The 21,007-nt window shown below is 35.0% G+C and overlaps 1 protein-coding gene across 2 annotated transcripts in view; it reads left to right on the forward strand.

The window, feature by feature from the left end:
• Positions 1-19,399, forward strand: part of Chs2 (chitin synthase 2) — a 110,538-nt gene extending 91,139 nt beyond the window's left edge. The window contains exons 17-18 of one of the 2 annotated variants that reach the window (XM_074180230.1): positions 19,054-19,110; positions 19,226-19,399. In XM_074180230.1, the coding sequence (XP_074036331.1) occupies positions 19,054-19,076 (23 nt within the window). In that variant the 3' untranslated portion in view covers positions 19,077-19,110; positions 19,226-19,399. Of the gene's footprint in view, positions 1-6,597; positions 6,779-19,053; positions 19,111-19,225 lie in introns of those variants that run through there. The other variant, XM_074180229.1, reaches the window with a different exon arrangement.
• The last annotated feature ends 1,608 nt before the right edge of the window (positions 19,400-21,007 follow it).

The raw sequence follows: 21,007 nt of genomic DNA on the forward strand, positions 1-21,007 counted from the left end.
GAAGTCATGTTACGGTGACGAATAGAAATCGGAGAATGCAGCCTTGGTTATCGCCGTCGTGTTCAGTTCAGGAACTGATCGCGATTTGAGTGTTGAAATTCGATATTGGTGCAGTTATAATTACTTAAAATTCTTGTTATCTATTCAAAATGTGGCGTCCTTGGACAAGTACTTATAGTAATAATGAGTGTGATAACAACGCAGACTTTTTCCAATAGCGATAGTAAACAATGCGAAAAAGGGACATTAGTGAATAAGATTCGGATGCATTCGAATATTGAAACACAGATAGTATGTTTCAACGTAAATAAGAATCTACATCTTAAGTTTGGTTTCGAGTGAAACAAACTGTTACAAGCAACATCAGATTTGACCGAAATTCCTATCTCAACTGTACGTGAAATAGTCCAAAACAAACCTTCTGAACGCAAGATGCGATGTGATTCTGGGTTACCAAAACCTTTAGATGTTCATCTAATAAAATCATTGAAGAAAACAATATACTACTGTTACAAAAGCAATGAAATTCCTACAACTGAAATAATAAGAAAGAAATTGAAAACTTCCGGCCATAACGTGAGCTGATGTGACAAAACTCTTCAGAATTGGATAAAGAAACTAAGATTTAGATTTAAAATAATAAACAAACGTCAATCAGTTATGGAAAGTAGAAGAATAGTGGAATTGCGTAACAAATACTTAGAACAGATAACTAAATATAGACAAGAACAACGGCAAATTTTCTGTTTGAACAAAACTTGGTATGACACTCACGACACAGTTACGAAAGGATGGACTGATGGTTCGAGAATGTGTACGCCTAACATGCCTGCAAAAGATCGCGACTAATCATTGTGCATTGTGGAGGAAGTAGAGGATGGGTTCCGAATTCTTTGAAATGATGTGGAAAAAACTTGAGGACTGCAATGTTGACTATCATAAGAACATGGAAGCTAATATTTTCGAGGAATGGTTTGAAAACACATTGATCCCAAATATGGATGCGACTAGTGAAATAGTTCTTGACAACACTCTCTATCATTCGCGACAGCTCATCAAAGTACCGAATAAAAATTCAAGGAAAGATGAAATACAAAGTTTTTAATGGATAACAATTTGTATTTTGAAGATTACTTTACCAAAAACCAACTACAGGCGAAAACATTTGAAAATGTGTATGACCTTGAGAGTATTGCTGAAAAGTAACACCATACTGAGACTTCCCCCCCCCTATTTTCATGTTTTTTAATCCCATCGAGTTGATTTGAGGAAAATTGAAACAAAGCATCAGGCGTAAAAAAAATTTTCCAAAATTTGCTAAGAAGGTAATAGAGCTAATTAAAGAAGAAGACTAGCAGAAAAGGATTGAAAAAGTAATTTTAGTTGAAAAAGACTATATGGAAATTGGACACTTCCACATTAATAGTGGAAATGAATTCATTATTGATTTAAATGCAGACAGTGATAGTGAAACAAATAATATGGAAGAGGCTTTATCAGAAGCTTTCGAAGAAATGAAGTGTTTTTGAAGCGATCGATTGTATATATATGTGAGTTTTATTCTGATCATTCCCATGTAGATATTGTGATTCTTATATAATTAGAAATGGTTATTGAATAACGAAAGTAGTTAGCTCTCTAACTATTGTATTGAAGGGGAGCTGTTGGGAGGTAGATTGCACTATATCGTTTACTTGAACTATACCACCGATTCCGGTCTGGAGATTTTTGGGCATACACCCTCGACGCCAAAAAGGCAATTTTCTAAACACTTACCAATCGCTCAAATCATATCTATTCGCTCTTGAATGGGATAAGTTTTCATTTTGAACGTAATAATTCAGTGAATGTTTTGAATAACGTAAAACACAATAACTATCAATAAGAATTATTTCAACAAGTCGAATAAATGTCATTTCAAAGTTATCTTCATTCAAAGAATGCCTTGAAATAAGAACTACTATTTGAAAAAGGCAGTAAATTAAAAACTATTAGGTTAGGTTAGGTTAGGGGAACCCCAAAATGAAATGAAAGATAATTGAATTTTATATTGTTTAGACTGAAATAAATTAGTCTAAAAAAATTTAGGAAATATTACAAAGTTATTCCTAATAACGAAATCATGAAAAAGTAACAATGATTTTTGAACATTCACGCTTGATCAGAATTTGAAGTGATGATTTCTACACATTTCGATGTTACTTAGTTTTCAATTGTACCTAACATTTTCCAAAAGTGAAACGCAATACAGAGTGTTCCATTTAAAAAAACAAATCTTTGATATGTCACATTTTTTGAGCCATCATGTAGACTACAAAACAATTTCCTTCTGCAGCCTTAATCAATGTACATACATATTATAATAAAATAGAGAAATTCTCGTTTGATGCAGCCACCTCAAGATCTAATATTTTTTTACAATAAAAACCATCGAGTAGAACCGGATTTTGCTTTCCAGGAAATGAATGAACTATCTATAAATAGAATTATATGTAACATGAAATCGAATGCCATAGCTGCGCCACTGCTCTGCTGCACATCGTGGACGACATTATTAGGGCTACAGATGAAGGTTTTTGTTCTGTACTTGTGCTTCTTGGTTTTAGTCGAGCTTTTTGATACTTTAAACTATGATCTACTTCTCGCCATTTTAAACTATATGGGATTATCGGATACTGCTATCAGACTTCTTGAATGTTACATCAAAAAACAGGAAACAAAAAGTATGCCAGGGTGGAGTCTATTCAAACTATCTAAAACTCAAGTTAGGTGTGCCACAGGGTCCACTATTGGGTCCGCTATTGTTTACGATTTATTCATCAAACATGTTGCGTAGTCTAGAACACTGTAAATTTCACCTTTGTCTACTAGTAAATGCCACTAAATCGAATATCATCCTTTTCGGATCAAAAAAGAATCGCCAGAAAAAATTTAATCTCTTTCAATCACGATTGATAATGTTCCATTACAACCCACAAATGAATGCAAAAATCTTGAAGTTGTAATCGACTCTGACTTGAGGTTTGAGAAATATATAAACAAACATTGACAAGTTGCATATTCTTCGTTGAAACTCATTTATGGACACAGAGACGTACTCACGAAACAAACGAAAACACCTCTCTGTGATGCACTGATTTTATCGCGCTTCAATTACTCGGATACTTTATATGGTTCATGTTTAACCAAACAGTATGCTCAGAAAATATAGAAAGTACAAAACTCGTGTCTACGGCTCATTCACATAATTGGGAAATATCAAAAAATATCCCATGAGTTACGGGATGGATCACAATGGAAAATAGACGGATATTAAATGCTGCTAATTTATATAACAAAATTATACAAACCAAAAAGCCGCCTTATCTGTACAGGAAAATCACTTTTCGTACTGATGTTCACAATCTGAACATCAGATTTAAGGGTACTCTAACCTCACCTAGTTTCAAAACTGAATTTTCCAAACGATATTTTAGCTATAATATATTCCAAGTGATCAAACTGTTACCAAAAGAAATAAGAAATCCTGTTTTACGAAAAGATTCAAACTCCTTCTGTTCGAAAGCCAACTTTAAGTATAAACTGCCCAACCCTATACATTTTTCATCATTATGTGACCAGAATGGACGTCTTTTTTTCATGTATTACTTTCTTTTTGTCTTAGCTTAGGTAGAATATTTTTGAGGTTGTGTGGAAGAACAACTCAGTAGCACTTGTGCTGAGTTGAACTTCGCCTTTTGTTATATCAGCAACTAGCTCTGTTAAATTATCTGAATATTTGTATGTAACCACAGCTAGGACGATTATTATTATTATTATTATCGTGTCATATGGGGTGCCCCACCCTGTATTATGCTACAATAGTGTAATCTTTTATACAGGGTGTTCCTTAAACACATGCTAATATTCAAGGATGTTATTCTTAGACCCATTTTAAGAAAAAAACTTCTCATGGACGTATGTCCTAAACGCCTTAACTTTTGAGATACAGGGTGGCAAAGTTTTCAAAAATAATCAGTTTTTTAATAATAACTGAGATAATTTTTTAGACATCTTTGGCATATTTGGTACATATGTTCCATGCCTCAAGGCGCATTTTCTGATATACACAAATTTGTATTTTTTCAAACAGTGGCATCCCTACGGGTTTCGCATTGAATATTTTTGGGGAAAAAGTACTACGCCAATGCTTTCTCCTCAAAATAAAATCATTTTTTAAATTCTCATTTATTTTTGAGAAATTTTGATCTCTTAGTATTTCTTTGTCCGACGCATGATTTTCACTCAAAAAAATAAAAATCGACAGAAAGCAAATTAAGAAATTAGATCAATTCTAAAATGAATGAGAATCTGAAAATTGCTTCATAACGCATTACCAATTCCCTAATAATATTTGAAAACATAATCTGCAAAAAAATAAATTTTTCACAAAAACGAGTTTTGTGACAGTAAGTCTAAACGAATAGCAAAAATTTGTTAATTAGTAATAATACCAAAACTGATTATAAAAATTGTTGGAAGTGGCCACATGCACTTGGTATGCATGCTTCCGCCCTTCTACGCATGGAAATACGCACCCGTTCAAATATTCCCGGCGTATTTCGTATAGTTTCACACGAGGCAACTATTCGCTCTCTTAAATCTTCTAAAGTATTAACGGGAGTTTTATGCACAAGAGTTTTAAGGTGGCCCCATAAAAAAAATCTAAACTGTTGAGATCGGGGGATCTTGCTGGCCATTGCTGAGGTCCTCCGCGACCTATCCAACGATTAGGATAAACTGGATTTAAATGGTTTCGGACAATTACACTGAAATGAGCAGGGGCGCCATCGTGCATGTACCATATTCGATTCCTTAACGCAAGTGGCACATCTTCCAATAACCCAGGTAAGTCTTCTTCGAGAAAGTGTAAATAAGAACGACCATCAAGGCGTCCTGGTAGAAAAAATGGGCCTATTAGATGATCACCTATAATTCCTGCCCATACATTATTCGGAAATTGGTGTTGGAAATGGGTTTCGGTTATTGCATGGGGATTTTCTTTAGCCCACACATGATTGTTATGGAAATTTTGAATGGCATCCCGAGAAAAATTTGCTTCGTCTGTGAACAAAATTTGTGTCTCAAACTGCGGATTTAGATCTACTTTGTAGCTAGATCTACTTTGTAGATACCACTGACTGAAGTTCACACGCTGTGGAAAATCTCTGGGGAGTAATGCCTGCACTCTTGAAATATGGTATGGGTATAACAAAAATCAACCAAAATACGCCAAACAATTTGATGACAAATATCCAGAGTTCTAGCGATCTTCCTCGTACTCGTCTCAGGATGTTCCTCAATTTTGTGCAGCACCGCTTCCTCAATTTCAGGAGTTCTTACTACACGAGGTCTACCTTCCGGAGTCCCTTTCTTGAAACTACCAGTTTCCCTAAGTCGACGATGAATATTTGAAAAGGATCGGCTATCTGGTAAGGCACGATTAGGATATCTTTCCTGATAAATGCGCCTGGCTTCTGTTGCATTACCATCGGCAAGGCCATATACGTAATGCATTTGCGCCATTTCCGCATTCGTATAATTTACCATATTTACTGATATTCAGAAAAACAGCGGACTACCAAAATTACTTCAATAACACTTCAAAATCAATCAAAACGCGCTGTGACAGTTTTTAACACCAACACCTTACTTTAAACCAACATCAATATTAGCTACTGACGTTTGTACATACAGAGAATTCGTTTTTTATTGCTATGGTGGGTACGCTGTTTTTTCTGCTTTTAATCTTTAAAAGAAATCGCATATCGACAAACTCCATATTTCCAAGAGGTGCAGTAAATAAATTCTGCTATACGTCATTTATTCCAGGATAACTAAATTTATGTTTTCAAAAATTATTAAGCGGTGCTGCGTTATGACGTAATTTTAATTGAGAACAGTGCATCTGACAACAAACAAATACCTTTTAGATCCTCAATTATTTTGCAACAAATCTGATCTCTTAGTTTGCTTTCAGTCGATGCACGATACCGCATCAGATTTTTAAGGAATTTATCCTTAAGTAAAGCGATTTTTAATTTTTTGAGCGAAAACCATGCGTCGGACAAAGAAAACCCATCAAATCAAATGTGGTCAAAAATGTATGGAGATTTCAAAAATAATTTTCAATTCAAGATAAAGAAGTGGCGTAGTATTTTTTTCGCCAAAAATATACACTTCAAAACTCGTACCTACGCCACTGGCAGAGAAAATTGAGAAAATTGTACATCAGCTAGATAGCTAGATAGCTTGCGGCATGGAACATATGTACCAAATATGCTCAAGATGTCTACAAAATTATCTCAGTAATTATTAAAAAACTTATTATTTTTGAAAACTTTGTCACCCTGTATCTCAAAAGTTTAGGCGTTTAGGACATACGTCCATAGGACGTTTTTTCCTTAAAATGGTTCTAAGAATTCCCTCCTTAAATATGAGCATGTGTTTAAGGAACACCCTGTATAACAACTATATGCCATATTCAACTATTATTAAATATACATGTATGGTAAACAAGTCTAGGGAGAATGTTACCTATTTTATTTTTAATTTCAGGAGAACTTCCCAGGCACACTCAGTCTGCATTATTCCAGAGAATGGAAAATGTTCAAAGAAGACAAACTGAAATTTCAAATCGAAGTGCTGCATCTCTCAGATTATGAAGAAGATAGCAAGAAATAGCGTACTTGATATAACAATTTCAGTAAAAATTATAACAATATGTTTGCTATTGTAAGATTTATTATAACTGAAGAAAAATGTACTTACATATGGATCAAAAGGTCTCGGAGTAAACACAAAAAAAAATGCTACCGTCTCATTATAACTAATTCTAATTCTCTAGGAAATCAAGTTAGGCACATTTTGTGCAGCTGAACACTGAGTCAGTTCAAAATAATAATTTTTAACAGTTTTTCCAGTGTACGAGTATTTTCTCAGACCGGCTAAGTGCGGGTCTCGTTTGCACTCTCTTGGAAAGTTGGAGATTAGTTTTAAATTTGATATATCGCGGAGATTCGATACCACTCATTAGTGAAGCTATATACCGAAATATTGTTGATAAACTTACGACACAACTATCTGTAAAGCAATAATAGTTGTATATACAGTGTGTCCAAGATAAGGATCCTAAGCATGGGAATCTCAGTACCTGTTGGAGATACAGCTTAGGTTAAATTAGGAAAAAGTTGTGTTCTTTAAAGCTTATTTACATGCCGTTTAGAAACTTGAAGAATTTTCATGGCCTGCTGAGATATTTGGGAAAAACGAGAATTTGACAATATCAATTTCATTTTTTTCTGACTTTATTTGAAAAGATATCAAAAAACGAATAACACTTTTTCATTGGCACTTTTAAGGTACTACACGATGGTATTTTTAGATTTTATATCCGACGTTTCGTTTTCAAGAAACCATCATCAACTTTATGTTTTTATATGACCCGAAACAAAAGTACACCCTGTATCTGATTCCATTTTTTATTACGAATTCAACTATGTATCACATGCCATTGTTTTCTTTTTAGTTTGAAGAAAAATTACATTTTTTCTATTTTTAAAAAATCTTCAAGTAGGCGTTGCAAACAAATGCTTTGACGTAAATACCTGTCACCGAGCCTGTCAAATATTTAATTACACGATAAAATAGTAATTGTCGTTGTTGTTAGCCTGTTTGTCGAGTTGTTGTTTTTAGAGTTATTGTTACTGTTGTCGTTATTATTTTTTATTGTTAAATAGATAATATTATATTATTATCGTCAAATATGCCGGGTGAGCATTATAGCCATGAAGAAAAGTTTGACATGCTGACGTGCTACATTTTGTGCCACAAAAATACTGTAAATACAGCAGCAATGTATCTTAATACATATCCAGAAAGAAAGCAGCCATGTAAGTCCATTTTCTTAGAGCTGGCTCGAAATTTAAAAGAATATGGTTCATTTAAAAAGCCTGTTTTATCTCGAAAAAAGGAATCTTCAGAAGAAGCCCAAAATAATGTTTTACAAGCAGTTGTTGAGAACCCTGAAATATCAACTAGGCAAATCCGCGTGTTAAGAAAATATCAAGACATCAAGAACGTTTTGGGTTTAATATGTGGTGTGCAATTTTAGGAACTAAAATACTAGGTCCGTTTTTTACTATAATTCTTTGACCGCCGAACGATACCATCAGTTATTGCAAAACTATGTAGAATACTGTTTAGATAATTTACCTCTGGCACAGGTCAATAACTGTTGGTTTCAACAAGACGGTGCTCCTGCACATAATTCTAGACAAGTTCGAGAGTATCTTTCGCAGCGATTTCCTGGAAGGTGGATTGGAACCTTTAGTGAAGTGTCTTGGCCAGCGCGATCCCCTGACTTAACTCCTCTGGACTTCTTCATATGGGGTTTTGTTAAAAACCGGGTTTACCAACATTCTTTTGAAACTGAACAGCAGTTACTGTCGCATTTAACAGTATTACACCAGATATGTTACGTGATGTTTTAAGTTCTACAGTTAGAAGATCATACTTATGTTTGGAAAATAACGGAAACCTGTTTGAACACCTCCTTTGAATTAAATGAAAAATGCGTTAATTTCTTTGTTGTTTTCATTACTTTAAAAATATCATTATTAACCTACTTAAAAATACATTTTAAAAATAGAAAAAATGCAATTTCCCTTAAACTAAAAAGAAAACAATGGCATGTGTTACATCGTTGAATTCGTAATAAAAAATGGAATCAGATACAGGGTGTACTTTTTTTTCGGGCTATTTAAAAAAATAAAGTTGATGATGGTTTTTTGAAAACGAAACGTCGGATATAAAAACTAAAAATACCATCTTGTAGTACCTTGAAAGTGCCAATGAAAAAGTGTTATATCTTTTCAAATAAAGTCAGAAAAAAATAAAATTGATATTGTCAAATTCTCGTTTTTCCCAAATATCTCAGCAGGCCATGAAAATTCTTCAAGTTTCTAAACGGCATGTAAATAAGCTTTAAAGAACACAACTTTCTCCTAATTTAACCTAAGCTGTATCTCCAACAGGTACTGAGATTCCCATGCTTAGGATCCTTATCTTGGACACACTGTATATACTCTATTCATCTAAGCTCCAAATGCATTATCATGCATATTACACATAATCTTCCAGACAAGGCTGCTTGTACAGAGTCGCACTAAGGAACATTTTTCACAAATCACCAATTTCTTCAGCCGTATCAGTACTTGACATTTTAAAAATTTGAAACTTTAAAATACCTTATATGTACACACCACAGGTGTTAAAACGTAACTGACCACTCCGACACTATAACAATGAATTCTGCCAGCCGATTGCAATCAAATCTGATTGGCCAGCGTAAGGCGGCTTGTTCATTTTACCCAACAGATGCAAATGTGCGTGGTGATTATGCTTTGATCACGCATCTATCTTTGTTGGAGTCACTTTGTTTTTTGGATGGATATAGTTTAGGCCTAAACTTGGCAAGCTTGAGGCCTAGGTACAGGTACAAAATCTTGTAATCTTCGAAGGAACGAGTTTATAACAACACGGTGTTCGAACTCTATTCTGTGTCACTCTTTGAGTCTGTGTCATCCTGATCTCCGACAGTATCAGTTTGATCATATACATACATATACACACATTTATATACGTACATACACACATAAACTAGTACTCCTTCTATTTCAGGTATAACTACAACTACGCGTATCGCTGACAGGTGTGTCCATATACTCACGAATTGAATAGAACCCATTTTCTGAAAGAAATCTCTTTGAATTTTTTTTTTGAGGCAAATCATATCTAGAATATTCCAACTGGATGGTAATTTATTGTAGAGAGCAATATCTAGAGAATTTTTAGCAGAGTTATTTAATCTTAATCTCTGTGATCTGAGATGCCCAGCACCGCGGGTGTTATATTCATGAAAGTTTGAATTTATAGTTAGTTTATTTTTTCTACTATGGATTTCTAGTTCTTGGTAGAAAATATAAAGAGCAGGTAGTGTCATGACTTTGAATTTCTGGAATAAAGGTTCACAATGGTCTCTGAACGCAACATTAGCAATAATCCGGATGGCTTTTTTTGAAGCCTAAATCGTCGGATACATTACCCCATAAAATTACCCCATAGGAAATATGAGAGTGATAAAAAGCATAGTAGATATTCATCAGTGTGTCAGAACTTATTATATCTTTCAGTTGTCTCAGAATAAAAATGGAGCTTGAATATTTGGATGTGAAACGTATAATTCAGAGAGGGATCTAGAAAAATTCCTAAAAGTTTTGTAGGTTAATTGGTACTTGTTGCCTGTGAAGAAAATGTCACATGATTTGTTTTGCAAGCGTTGAGTTTCAAACTGTTTGCTGCAAACCAACATTCGACTTTTTTTTCAGTAGCTTCATTTATTATTTTCTGGTTTATATTTTGATAAAAGATAGAGGTGTCATCGACGAACATGATACAGGCTGAATCAACTAAATGATAAATAGGAGGGGCCCCAGCACAGAGCCCTACAGTACCCCATATTTCATTGCTACTGTTTCTGACGTGATACTATTGAAGCACACTGACTGAAAGGAAACCATGATAAGATATTTTTTTAAGGACAAAACACATGCAATACAGGAATATATTCATTTGGAAAAACGTTCTCACGAAGTTCATTCCACATAAACGCCGTTCTCCAGATGAATGAGTTCTTAAACAGTGAGGTTCGAGGCGTACTGAGTTGAACCTCAAAACGATAAGAAGCCACCGTCTGTCGCGTATTACTGATATGTACCGCTCTTGGTGGAATCAAATGTGCCAAAACTTCCGTGAAAGTAACTATAAGAGAGAGACAAATCTCCAACCTTTCTTCGATGTTCCAGACTACCTAGGTTGCAAGTGATGTTCGTGTCTCCAAACAGGCGAATGGCTCTTTTATGAATGGAATGCAGCAGCTTCAGGATATGCTCAAGGGCGGAGCTCCATAATGTGAACAATACTCCAAACAAGGTCTAATCTGAACTTTATAAAGTATCAAAAGTTGCTGAGGTGTGTACAGTTTTCTGGTTCGGGACAGTGTTCCAAGTTTTTGAGAAGCAGCCTTTGCAATTCCTGCTACATTATCGTGCCAAGACATGTTGGAGTCGATTTTAACTCCCAACAATACCCGTTAGTTAGGGAAGCCACAGATTATGCTGTAGACGACCCCTCCCGATATAGAAGGCCCCGACACTCTGTCGAATGAGGCCCTCATGTCCCCCGTTAACGGATGAACAACTTTCTCATCCATCCCACCCCAGCCAGGTAGGGGTATCCCGTGAAGGGCGGCACTGATGTCTAAGGACTTCATGCCGTCATACAATCAGTCATTAACCCATTGGTCCTTCTTGAGACCAATAATCAGCCGAAAGGGTAGGGGAGCTGGACTCCAAACCTGATGGAAACGAGGATGACCTTCTGAATGGGTTTTCGAGGAATTGAATTGAATCTGGTTACTTTCACCCCAATTCTAAATCACCTCAAAATCCTCATTGAGATATGCAACCTCCTGCATCCGAAGCCGATGTTCAGAAGATATCAATCGAATTTTTTGTAGACCCACATATAAGTTATACAAAAAAAATTGATGGCCACTTGCAGGGAAAGTTTTTTAAGAAGCTGGAGAGCCAAACACAGAAATGATACGACTAGCTATATCTAGCATCGAAGTTTGGCCAGCAAACACTCATGCAAAACCCGCTTTTGACTCCGCATGTTTCCCGATTGCGTTATTCCAAATTTGGATGAGATACGATAGAAGGTCCGTAAGATATATTGATGAACGCTCGAGATGTTGAAGCCTTCCAAATATTTACGGATATGGTGATTTAAGGCTTTCTCCTTATTCAGCGAAAGTCATTTTTTGTGGAGGAAAAATCAGTTTTTTATCGACCTTTTTTGGGTATTTGTTACCTTCCACAACCTGAAAAATATAAAAATTATAATGGAGAACTTTATACAAGTGTAGAAGGGCAAACTTTTTAGTTTACCCCGATAAGTTACTGCGTAAAAATCAAAATATTTTTCACAAAGAAAAATCTTCTATTTATCTATTTTATCTTTTGCGTTTCGGAGGCCAAAATCTGCCTCCGTCTTCAGAAATGAATAAAAAATTCGAATATATTCGCAGTTATTCCTTTTTTGATAGTTTATTTCTTTACTTCTTCGACAGATGTCAAAGAAGTTTTGAAATATGAAATTATGTCAATGTTGTTGATTGACAACTGAAACATTCGATGTAATACAAGGTACTCTCCGATATCAGTCTGTTGCCATTTCGCCACTATCCAAAGTTTTCTTCAAGATGGGTAGCCAAGTACGGTCTATTTCTAAGGAGCTATTCGAGATACAATTCTCTCCAGACATGAGAATATACGCTAATTCTTTTAGCTTACGTCTCTTAGAATGAGGCTCATTGGTGGAGATATGTTGACGATATCTTTGCTGTTTGGAATAGAAACCATGATGACCTGAATGCTTTTTTGAATTATATCAACGAGCGGGAGCCGACAATAAAGTTCACAATAGAGATTGAACAAGATGGTCGACTCCTTTTCCTTGATGTCATCATATCAATTTGATACAAATGTTTATCGGAAGAAAACACATACAAATAGATATCTTCACTATACATCAAATCACCATTCGAGTGTTAATAAAGGTATAATAAATTGCCTTTACAAAAGAGCTAATATGCAATTCAACTGAAAATCTCAATAAAGAAATATCATTAATTAAATCTGTTTTGAAAGATAACGCTTATCCAGATTCGTTTATAAATTCAACGATAAATGCAATAGAGAATAAAGACTCAAATTAAAAACCAAACGAACATACAAACAGCTTCACAAATTCAAAAACAACTAACTAAATAATTACCGACTCAACATCCACCGACACCTTTCACAACTAACGTTATACCTTACATTCCAAGACTATCTGAAAAAATAAGACGAATTGGAAATAGGTATGATGTTAGAACTACTTTCAAAACAAAAAATACACTGAGATCTATACTTACACATACAAAACCCAACAACACTGAACAAAAAACAAAACATTATATTTATAAAATACCTTGTTCTTGTGGTAAAAGTTACATTGGTGAAACCTCGAGACCATTGAAAGTGCGTGAGAATGAACATCGAGATTACATAAAAAACTGACAATTGAGAGGATCAAAATTATCAGAACACATTTTAAAATCAGACGGTGAACATCGGGTGGAATGGAATAGGACAAGAATGATTACCAATAAGCCTCATTCTAAGAGACGTAAGCTAAAAGAATCAGCATATATTCTCATGTCTGGAGATAATTGTATCTCGGGTAGGTCCTTAGAAATAGACCGTGCTTGGCCACCCATCTTGAAAAAAAATTTGGATAGTGGCGAGATGGCAACAGACTGATATCGGAGAGTACCTTGTATTACATCGAATGTTTCAATTGTCAATCAACAACATTGACATAATTTCATATTTCACAACTTCTTTGACATCTGTCGAAGAAGTAAAGAAATAAACTATCAAAAAAGGAATAACTCCGAATATATTCGAATTTTTTATCAATTTCTGAAGACGGAGGCAGATTTTAGCCTCCGAAACGTAAAAGATAAGTATTATTTCTAAACAATTTTTTTTGATAGGCAAAATTGTTGAATACGACAAGTTGCTGATAAATAGAAGATTTTTCTTTGTGAAAAATACTTTGATTTTTAAGCAGTAACTTATCGGGGTAAACTAAAAAGTTTGCAATTCTACACTTGTATAAAGTTCTCCATTATAATTTTTATATTATTCAGATTGTGGAAGGTAACAAATACCTAAAAAAGCTTTCTCCTTATTTTTTGATATCACTGATAGCAAAGCAACTGGTCTATAGTTATTTGGAAGAGTTTTCTTGTCCTTTTTGGGAATAGGCAGAACGCGAGCAATCTTCCACCAAGAAGGAAAACCCTCTTTCTTGTAAGACAGGTTGAAAAGTCAGGACCACAGGCCTTGTTGATGTTATGCTGTTTCAAAATTTGCCTTACTAGACGTTGTCGAAAAGTAATTTCCGGCATTGTGGATTCTAGTGTGGAAATAGTGGGTGGTGCGAGCATTAACAAACCTATACTTTACTTTTTTTACTTTTTAGTTACTTTTTTTCATATTCCTACAAACATATACGTACCTTTCGTTCCTGCTTGTTTTGTTTGATTGCTTGCGATGGCTTCGTCATCATCATCAACATCATCAACTTTTACACCGGTACTGTTGCGTACAGTCAGTAAGTCTGTCTATTCACCAAGAGAGAAGACTATTGTTTTGAACGTTCACGATGCTCTGGTTTCTCAGAATCCCACAAACACTGTTCAGAACATAATCATGAGTTGTGCCAACATGACGGGCGTAGGGGAGTCAACAATATATAGGTTCCTATCAGAAAGAAAAAAAAAAGGTATAGCTAACCCAAATACAAACGAATACTTAAAGAGGGGGAGAAAACCTATTGAAATTGATGAATTTGCCAAAAATGGTATTCGAAGGAAAATTCACGATTTTTTTTACAAAAAAGAAATACCCAACTCAAACAAAATTTTACAAGAAGTTAGAGACGACCCGGATTTGCCTCATGTCGGACGAACCAAGTTTTAAAAGAATTAAATTTCCGGTGGGAGAAATCAGACCGAAAATCACTTTTGATTGACCGGGAAGAGATAATATGTTGGAGAAGAAAGTATCTAAGATCTATACGAAAATTTCGGGCTGAAGGAAGGCCAATTTACTATCAGGACGAAACGTGGGTAAACGCAGGTCATACTCTCACAAAAATTTGGACAGATAAAAATATATCCAGCTCCTGGCAAGCCTTTATGGAAGGTTGGTCTACTGGTATTTCCCTACCCTCTGGTAAAGGCAGTAGATTAATAGTTTCTCACATTGGCAGTGAAAAAGGATTTGCTAAGCATGGTTTGTTGGAATTTGAATCCAAAAGCACAAAAGACTATCACGAGGAGATGACAGCTGATGTTTTCGAAGAGTATTTTGAGCAGATGATTGAACATATACCACCAAACTCAATTATAGTATTAGATAATGCACCTTATCATTCACGACTAGTTGAAAGACTTCCAACGACTGCGTGGAAGAAACAGGATATCATTGACTGGCTGCGGAATAAGTCCCTGCCTTACGAAGATGGAATAGTTAAAGCAGAACTTTTAAAAATTGCCCGGCAACACAAATCTAAGTTCAAGAAATACGTAGTTGACAAAATGGCGGAAAGACGAAACATCACAGTCCTTAGACTTCCACCCTACCACTGCGAATTAAATCCAATTGAACTCATTTGGGCACAAATGAAAAGCTATGTGGCTAGAAAAAATACGTCATATAAAATACAAGCTGTACGTGAATTGTTATATGAGTCTTTACAACATATTACAGAACAAAATTGGCGAGATGCAGTAAGACATGCAATAGAAGAAGAACAAAAAATGTGGGATCTTGACAATATAATTGATGCGACTGTAGAGACACAACCGCTAATTATTAACCTGCAAGACGACTCGGATTTTGTTTTGTAAGTTTTGTAAGTAATCGTAGTTTATATCATTTAAAAATAGGTATTAATTAAATAAATGTATCTTTTACAAATTGCAAGTAACTGTAGTAGGTAAACTACAGTTTAAGAATATTAATATATTTATTTATTTAAAGTAACTAATGTTTTAATCATATACTCTACGACACTGGTCACTCATTTCCACTCAAAATACCTACATAATCGGACTAAAAGTTTTATAGCTGTATTGTATTTCTTCAGATACAAGGTGGGTTAGTCGAAAACATCTTAAACTGCCAGTTTTAGTTTGGTTTTTGTTATTATATCATATTAGCTGTCCTCTCTGTATTTCAGTTCTCTAATGAGGGTCAAACTTGCAGTGAGCTATCAACAAATTATAAACGGACTATAGTTCGGCTTTCGGTACTGGAATTTTTGAGCCACTGCCGGTAGGCGAGATTCTTGGAAGCGACAGCTTGCTCGCAATCTTTGCTGAACCAAGGTTTGCCGCTAGAAGATCGTTTCATCAGCTGTGGATGATAGAATAACTTTCGTGACTTCAAAAGCACAAGTTGATGGATCATTAGAGCTGAAACAAACATCTAGCCAGGGGAAATTTCGGAAATGGTCTTGAAGATCTTCCCACTCAGCAGATCTGTAATACCAAACTATGCGCGGCTTAGATTTTCCCCAACATTCAGTTCGATAATATACAGTTTCAACTTAGTAAACATAAAAATCGATGACAATAACTGAAGGAATCATCACAGGTTGTACAAAATAATATACTGATTATATAAAATTTCAACATAAATTAAACAACTCTCAGTTTCAAATTCTGTTGCCTCATATATTATTGTGTAATTTGCAATCAAGTGTTGATTACCAAAATCGCAGAAGAAAAATAAAAAAACTTTCGAAAAAATACACATTAACAGATAAACGACCACCGACTCGACAATACATAGTAAGCAATGGCCTAACTTTGCGAAGTATCGAAAATTAAAAACTGAACTAAAATCGTTATTTACTCCAAAACTTTCGAGTTTAAGTATAAGAAATATATCTGCGTAAAGTTTGGGTCGGTGTATGACAAAGAAAGGATAAAAGGAATAGAAACTTTTGTTTGTAATTTGGATGTATATGGCTCGAATAATTTAACAGACTAATAACATATTTCTACACATCTAATGCACATCTGGGATGTGCTTCTCACCGGCCATGACTAAGTCCGGCAGCTTTACGGGGTGTTCCGTGCATTAAAAAAAATCAAAGCCAATAAGGTTTGAGCACGATCAGAATTGACTCGTTATTATATATTATATAAAACATATTACCAACATAGAAATTGAAAATAAAAATTTTCATTTTGAAAAATAACGACATATGCTATTAAAAATACATGGCAATATAGGTTCAATTCCAATGAATAAATAACTTCAATGAACGTCCTCTAAGAATTCATAGTAGAATTCAAAAAAGAATTGAGAATGGGGGTGTTCCATTAAAATCATGCCCTAAAGTGAACTGCATCGTCTAGTTATGAAACATTTTCAGAAATTTGTTTCGTCTAGCCACTAAGGACTGATACGTTACTTGGATTCACCCAGTATATATGAAATAAATCCGTGAAAATGTAAAGATAAATAGATGAGTATTATTCCACTAATTTCTCGCTTTGTTTTACGCAGATATTTTTATCAAGTACTTTTCTTGGTTCTTCACATTTCGTCTTCAATCGAAGACCGCCTGCCCGGTACTGACGATGCCCAACAGGCTGAAACAGCTGTCTACCTGTGGATCTTGAATTGAAATCAATATGGAAGTTGTGACGGCTTTTCTTTTTTGCGAGGCTCTTGCTGTCTTTTAGAAAGAGAAGCGGTCACAACCAGTGCTTGCACTTCCCTACATCAGATGATTATCAGAAAGGATGAGAAGAATTGGGTTCAGAACCTGCTTGAGATTCGGAAACACAACCGTAGCAGCCTCACGAAAACCAGGCCACCAAGCGCGGACTGCGATTCCAAGAATTGCATTTGCCGGATACTCTGTGAGTGCGGAAAATCCTTTATCGGTGAAACTAAGAGGCCATTGAAAGTTCGCATTGCCAAGCACAAGAAACACACACACAGTGAGGGGAAACCAGCAAATCAGGAATAGCAGAGCATGTTTGGACCCTTCAACATAACATATAGTGGTCCCAAGCTGAGATCATACCCGCATACTTGTTGGCGAAAAATGGTCAACTCCCGCTAAACCCACCAAACCGGTGAAGCGGAAAGAGAATTATTTTTGACAAGAAAATCTCCAGAAAATCAATGAGTTTGTTCCAAAATACCTATTTTATTTTGATGTTTTGTGATTTGATGTTATTGAATATAAAATTCTTGTTACGATACTGCATGATTCTGAGTAAATCAAAATTACTACACCAAAAACATTGAAAATTATTTTACTCTTCAAAAAAATTTACCGTGGTTAACACCGTAGTTGTATAATTTGTAATATTGCAGGCTTTCAAAATAAACCGTCGTATACAGGATGCTGTCCATTTATCGTTTTAGCAATTTATTTTTTCGTAGTCCTCATTTTAAAAAAATGAGTAAAAAAATAAAACTCCACTTAGATGGCCATGACTTCAAATCTAGATGTATTTTTTAATGCTGAACAACTTTTTTCAATAACATTTCCCGAGATTTATCAAAATAAGAGTACTTTACTTTTGTCTCAAAATCAAATATTTGAAGGCCCCTCGTATATTACGTGTGGTTTACTGTATTTTGTTCGTGCATGTTTAGTTTTAGGGGATGCACAACCCTTAATAAATAAGTTTCCCATATGGTGCACATTTATTCTTTCAACATTTCGCACATATGAAATTGCTTGTATGTAACACATGATGGGAAAAAATATTCTTGAGATTCATATCATCTTGATTGAACAACACAAAAAAATGAATCATCTCGGATTGTTTCAAGACTTAAGAATATATCTGTTATATCTCACTTTGGAAATATAAGTTTTTAAAAAGTATTTATTTTTAAAAAGGGAAACAGTGCGTGTTCCCTTGAGTTATAGAATACAAAATTGTAACCTGAAAATAACAGAGTCTGATTGTAACTATAACTGAGTATAACTATAACTGACTTATTTTGCCACGCAGGACATATTTATATGGAAATAGTTGTTTACATAATCTGAAAATAGAACAAAGAAAATTAAAGAGTCTTTGTGTCATCGTTTAGAGAACTGCGTATCGCCGGATGTTGATTCAGCAAGTCAACATTGACGTTGATCCATGTCAGTTTGTATATGAGTGGGGAAGGTCAATAAACAACATATAACATATCTAGTCCAGATAGAAGCAATCCACATTTTTTCTCCCAAATGACGCTATCAAAAATTAATTTGAATTGGTTTCAACATACCTTGTTTCTACTATTTCAGCTGCACGATTGGCAAATTTGTGAAGTCCCACTCCCTTGATTAGAGCTAATACTTCACGTAAGTAGTCACATTTGAGCTGATAAAAAGACTTTGAAAATTAAGATAAACATTTGCAAATCGTAATCCAAAAGGATGAGTCAGCAGAGAAATCATTACATTCGTCTTTTCACAGCTCGAGAATTCGATGATAAGGTATCAAATGGTTAGTGGGAGTGAAGTGCCAAAGCGCTGTTCAAACATCACTTCCCGATACATCCCCCTTCTCCAACTGCTGCTCAAAACTTTACATTGGAGGACACTATATAAGCATTGCTCTCCATTGAATCATTTATTTGAATAGGGTTTACAAGCCGATACAGATGTATTCAATTGCTGTCAAATAAAATTGGTACTGATTGGTCAATTCTCTAATCTTGCATTTGAATTACACTTACCTTGTTATCAGTATTGCAGTTCTGGTAGTTGGCAAGGGTTTATCCAGAAGGCAATCTACTGGATTCCACGTGTAAAAAGCAAGACATTACATATTCACAGAATCGATTCAAAGCAAAGGACGATTCTATTGGAAAACGGCAATTTGGTATGGGGTGTAAGTCATCACCTAAGCCACGTATACAGAAAAAAAGACGTGCTATAAGTAAGACTAAAAAAATATTGAAAACTTCCAAGGTAGAAGCTTTTGATTCTGGAATCATTAGAGGAGTGCCTAATGTTATACACAAGGCGGGAGGAAGCGATGAATTCGAAAAAGACTGCTGATATTGCATTGAACAAAATCAGTTTAATTAGTGAGAACGGGATCTACTTGAAGTAGATCCTTTGATAGTTGTAGTGATTTACCCAATCGAAAAAAAATTGATTCGCTATTTTTCCAAAAGTTTGAATCAGTAACATTACATATTATTATGAGTGTCATCAATTCAACACAGTATGGTGTGGTCGTTTCGTCATTCGAGTCTGAAGTTTCTGCAGAATGAGATATGGGAATAACACCAATGCAAGACCGAGAGATCGTCAAGAGGATCAGTTATTCGTTGATGGACTATTCAAGATTACACACTTCAAAATTAGTAAAAAAGAATTTGCCCATATGCCGAAAGAGGTATTCATTTTGTGTGCATCAGTATGGGATAAACTACCGCAAATCAATCAATCAAATATACTTTATCGTCTGAAGAACTACATCTTGTAGACAAAGTCATAAATAATATGTGAGATACAAAAATCTACATAAAAAAAACATACACAATTTAACAAAATACAATAAACATAAGCGAAAAATGTGAAATACACTGAGATATTCAGCTGGAAATAACAAGACATAGAAATAAAAGTTAAGGTTCAAGTGAATCGTCAAGATACTCCTGAACTGAATAATAGGCCCTATCAATTCGGGCTGGTAAGTGGTTAAACAGTTTGATCCCGTTGAATATAATTGAATCCCTAACAAGGGAGCTCGCAGGAATAGGCAGATCTATGTTACTATTGTGGCTACGAGTATTATATGAGGAGGGGGGAGATGCACAAGAATAATTTTTTATATCAAGCAAATTGATTCCAAGATAAACAGGGCAGCTACTGTTAAAATACCGTGAGCTATGAAAATAGGCTTGCATGGATCCCTGGGAGCTGCTTTGCACATATATCGGACAGCCCTTTTTTGAAGCACAAAAATCATTTGAAATAAATTTCTAGAACAGACTCCCCAGAAGGCAATTCCATATTCAATATGGGGATCTATTAGAGCGAATTAAGCTGTTCTTGAATGGGAGTAGCCTAGTTCTCTAGAAATCACTCTTAGTGCATAGCAACCTGAGGCAAGCTTCTTGCTTAAGTTTATTGTGTGATTTTTAAATTTCAGTTTATCATCAATGTTCAACCCTAGAAATTTATAATTATGTACCCTGTCTAAGATCTCAGGTAAGTTGCAGTGGAAAGTAAGTATGCTAGTTTT

This window comes from Leptinotarsa decemlineata, unplaced genomic scaffold (assembly GCF_025532065.1).
Source record: "Leptinotarsa decemlineata unplaced genomic scaffold, Ldec_3_MD MMD2_tig00026294_RagTag_RagTag, whole genome shotgun sequence".
NCBI lineage: Eukaryota > Metazoa > Arthropoda > Insecta > Coleoptera > Chrysomelidae > Leptinotarsa > Leptinotarsa decemlineata.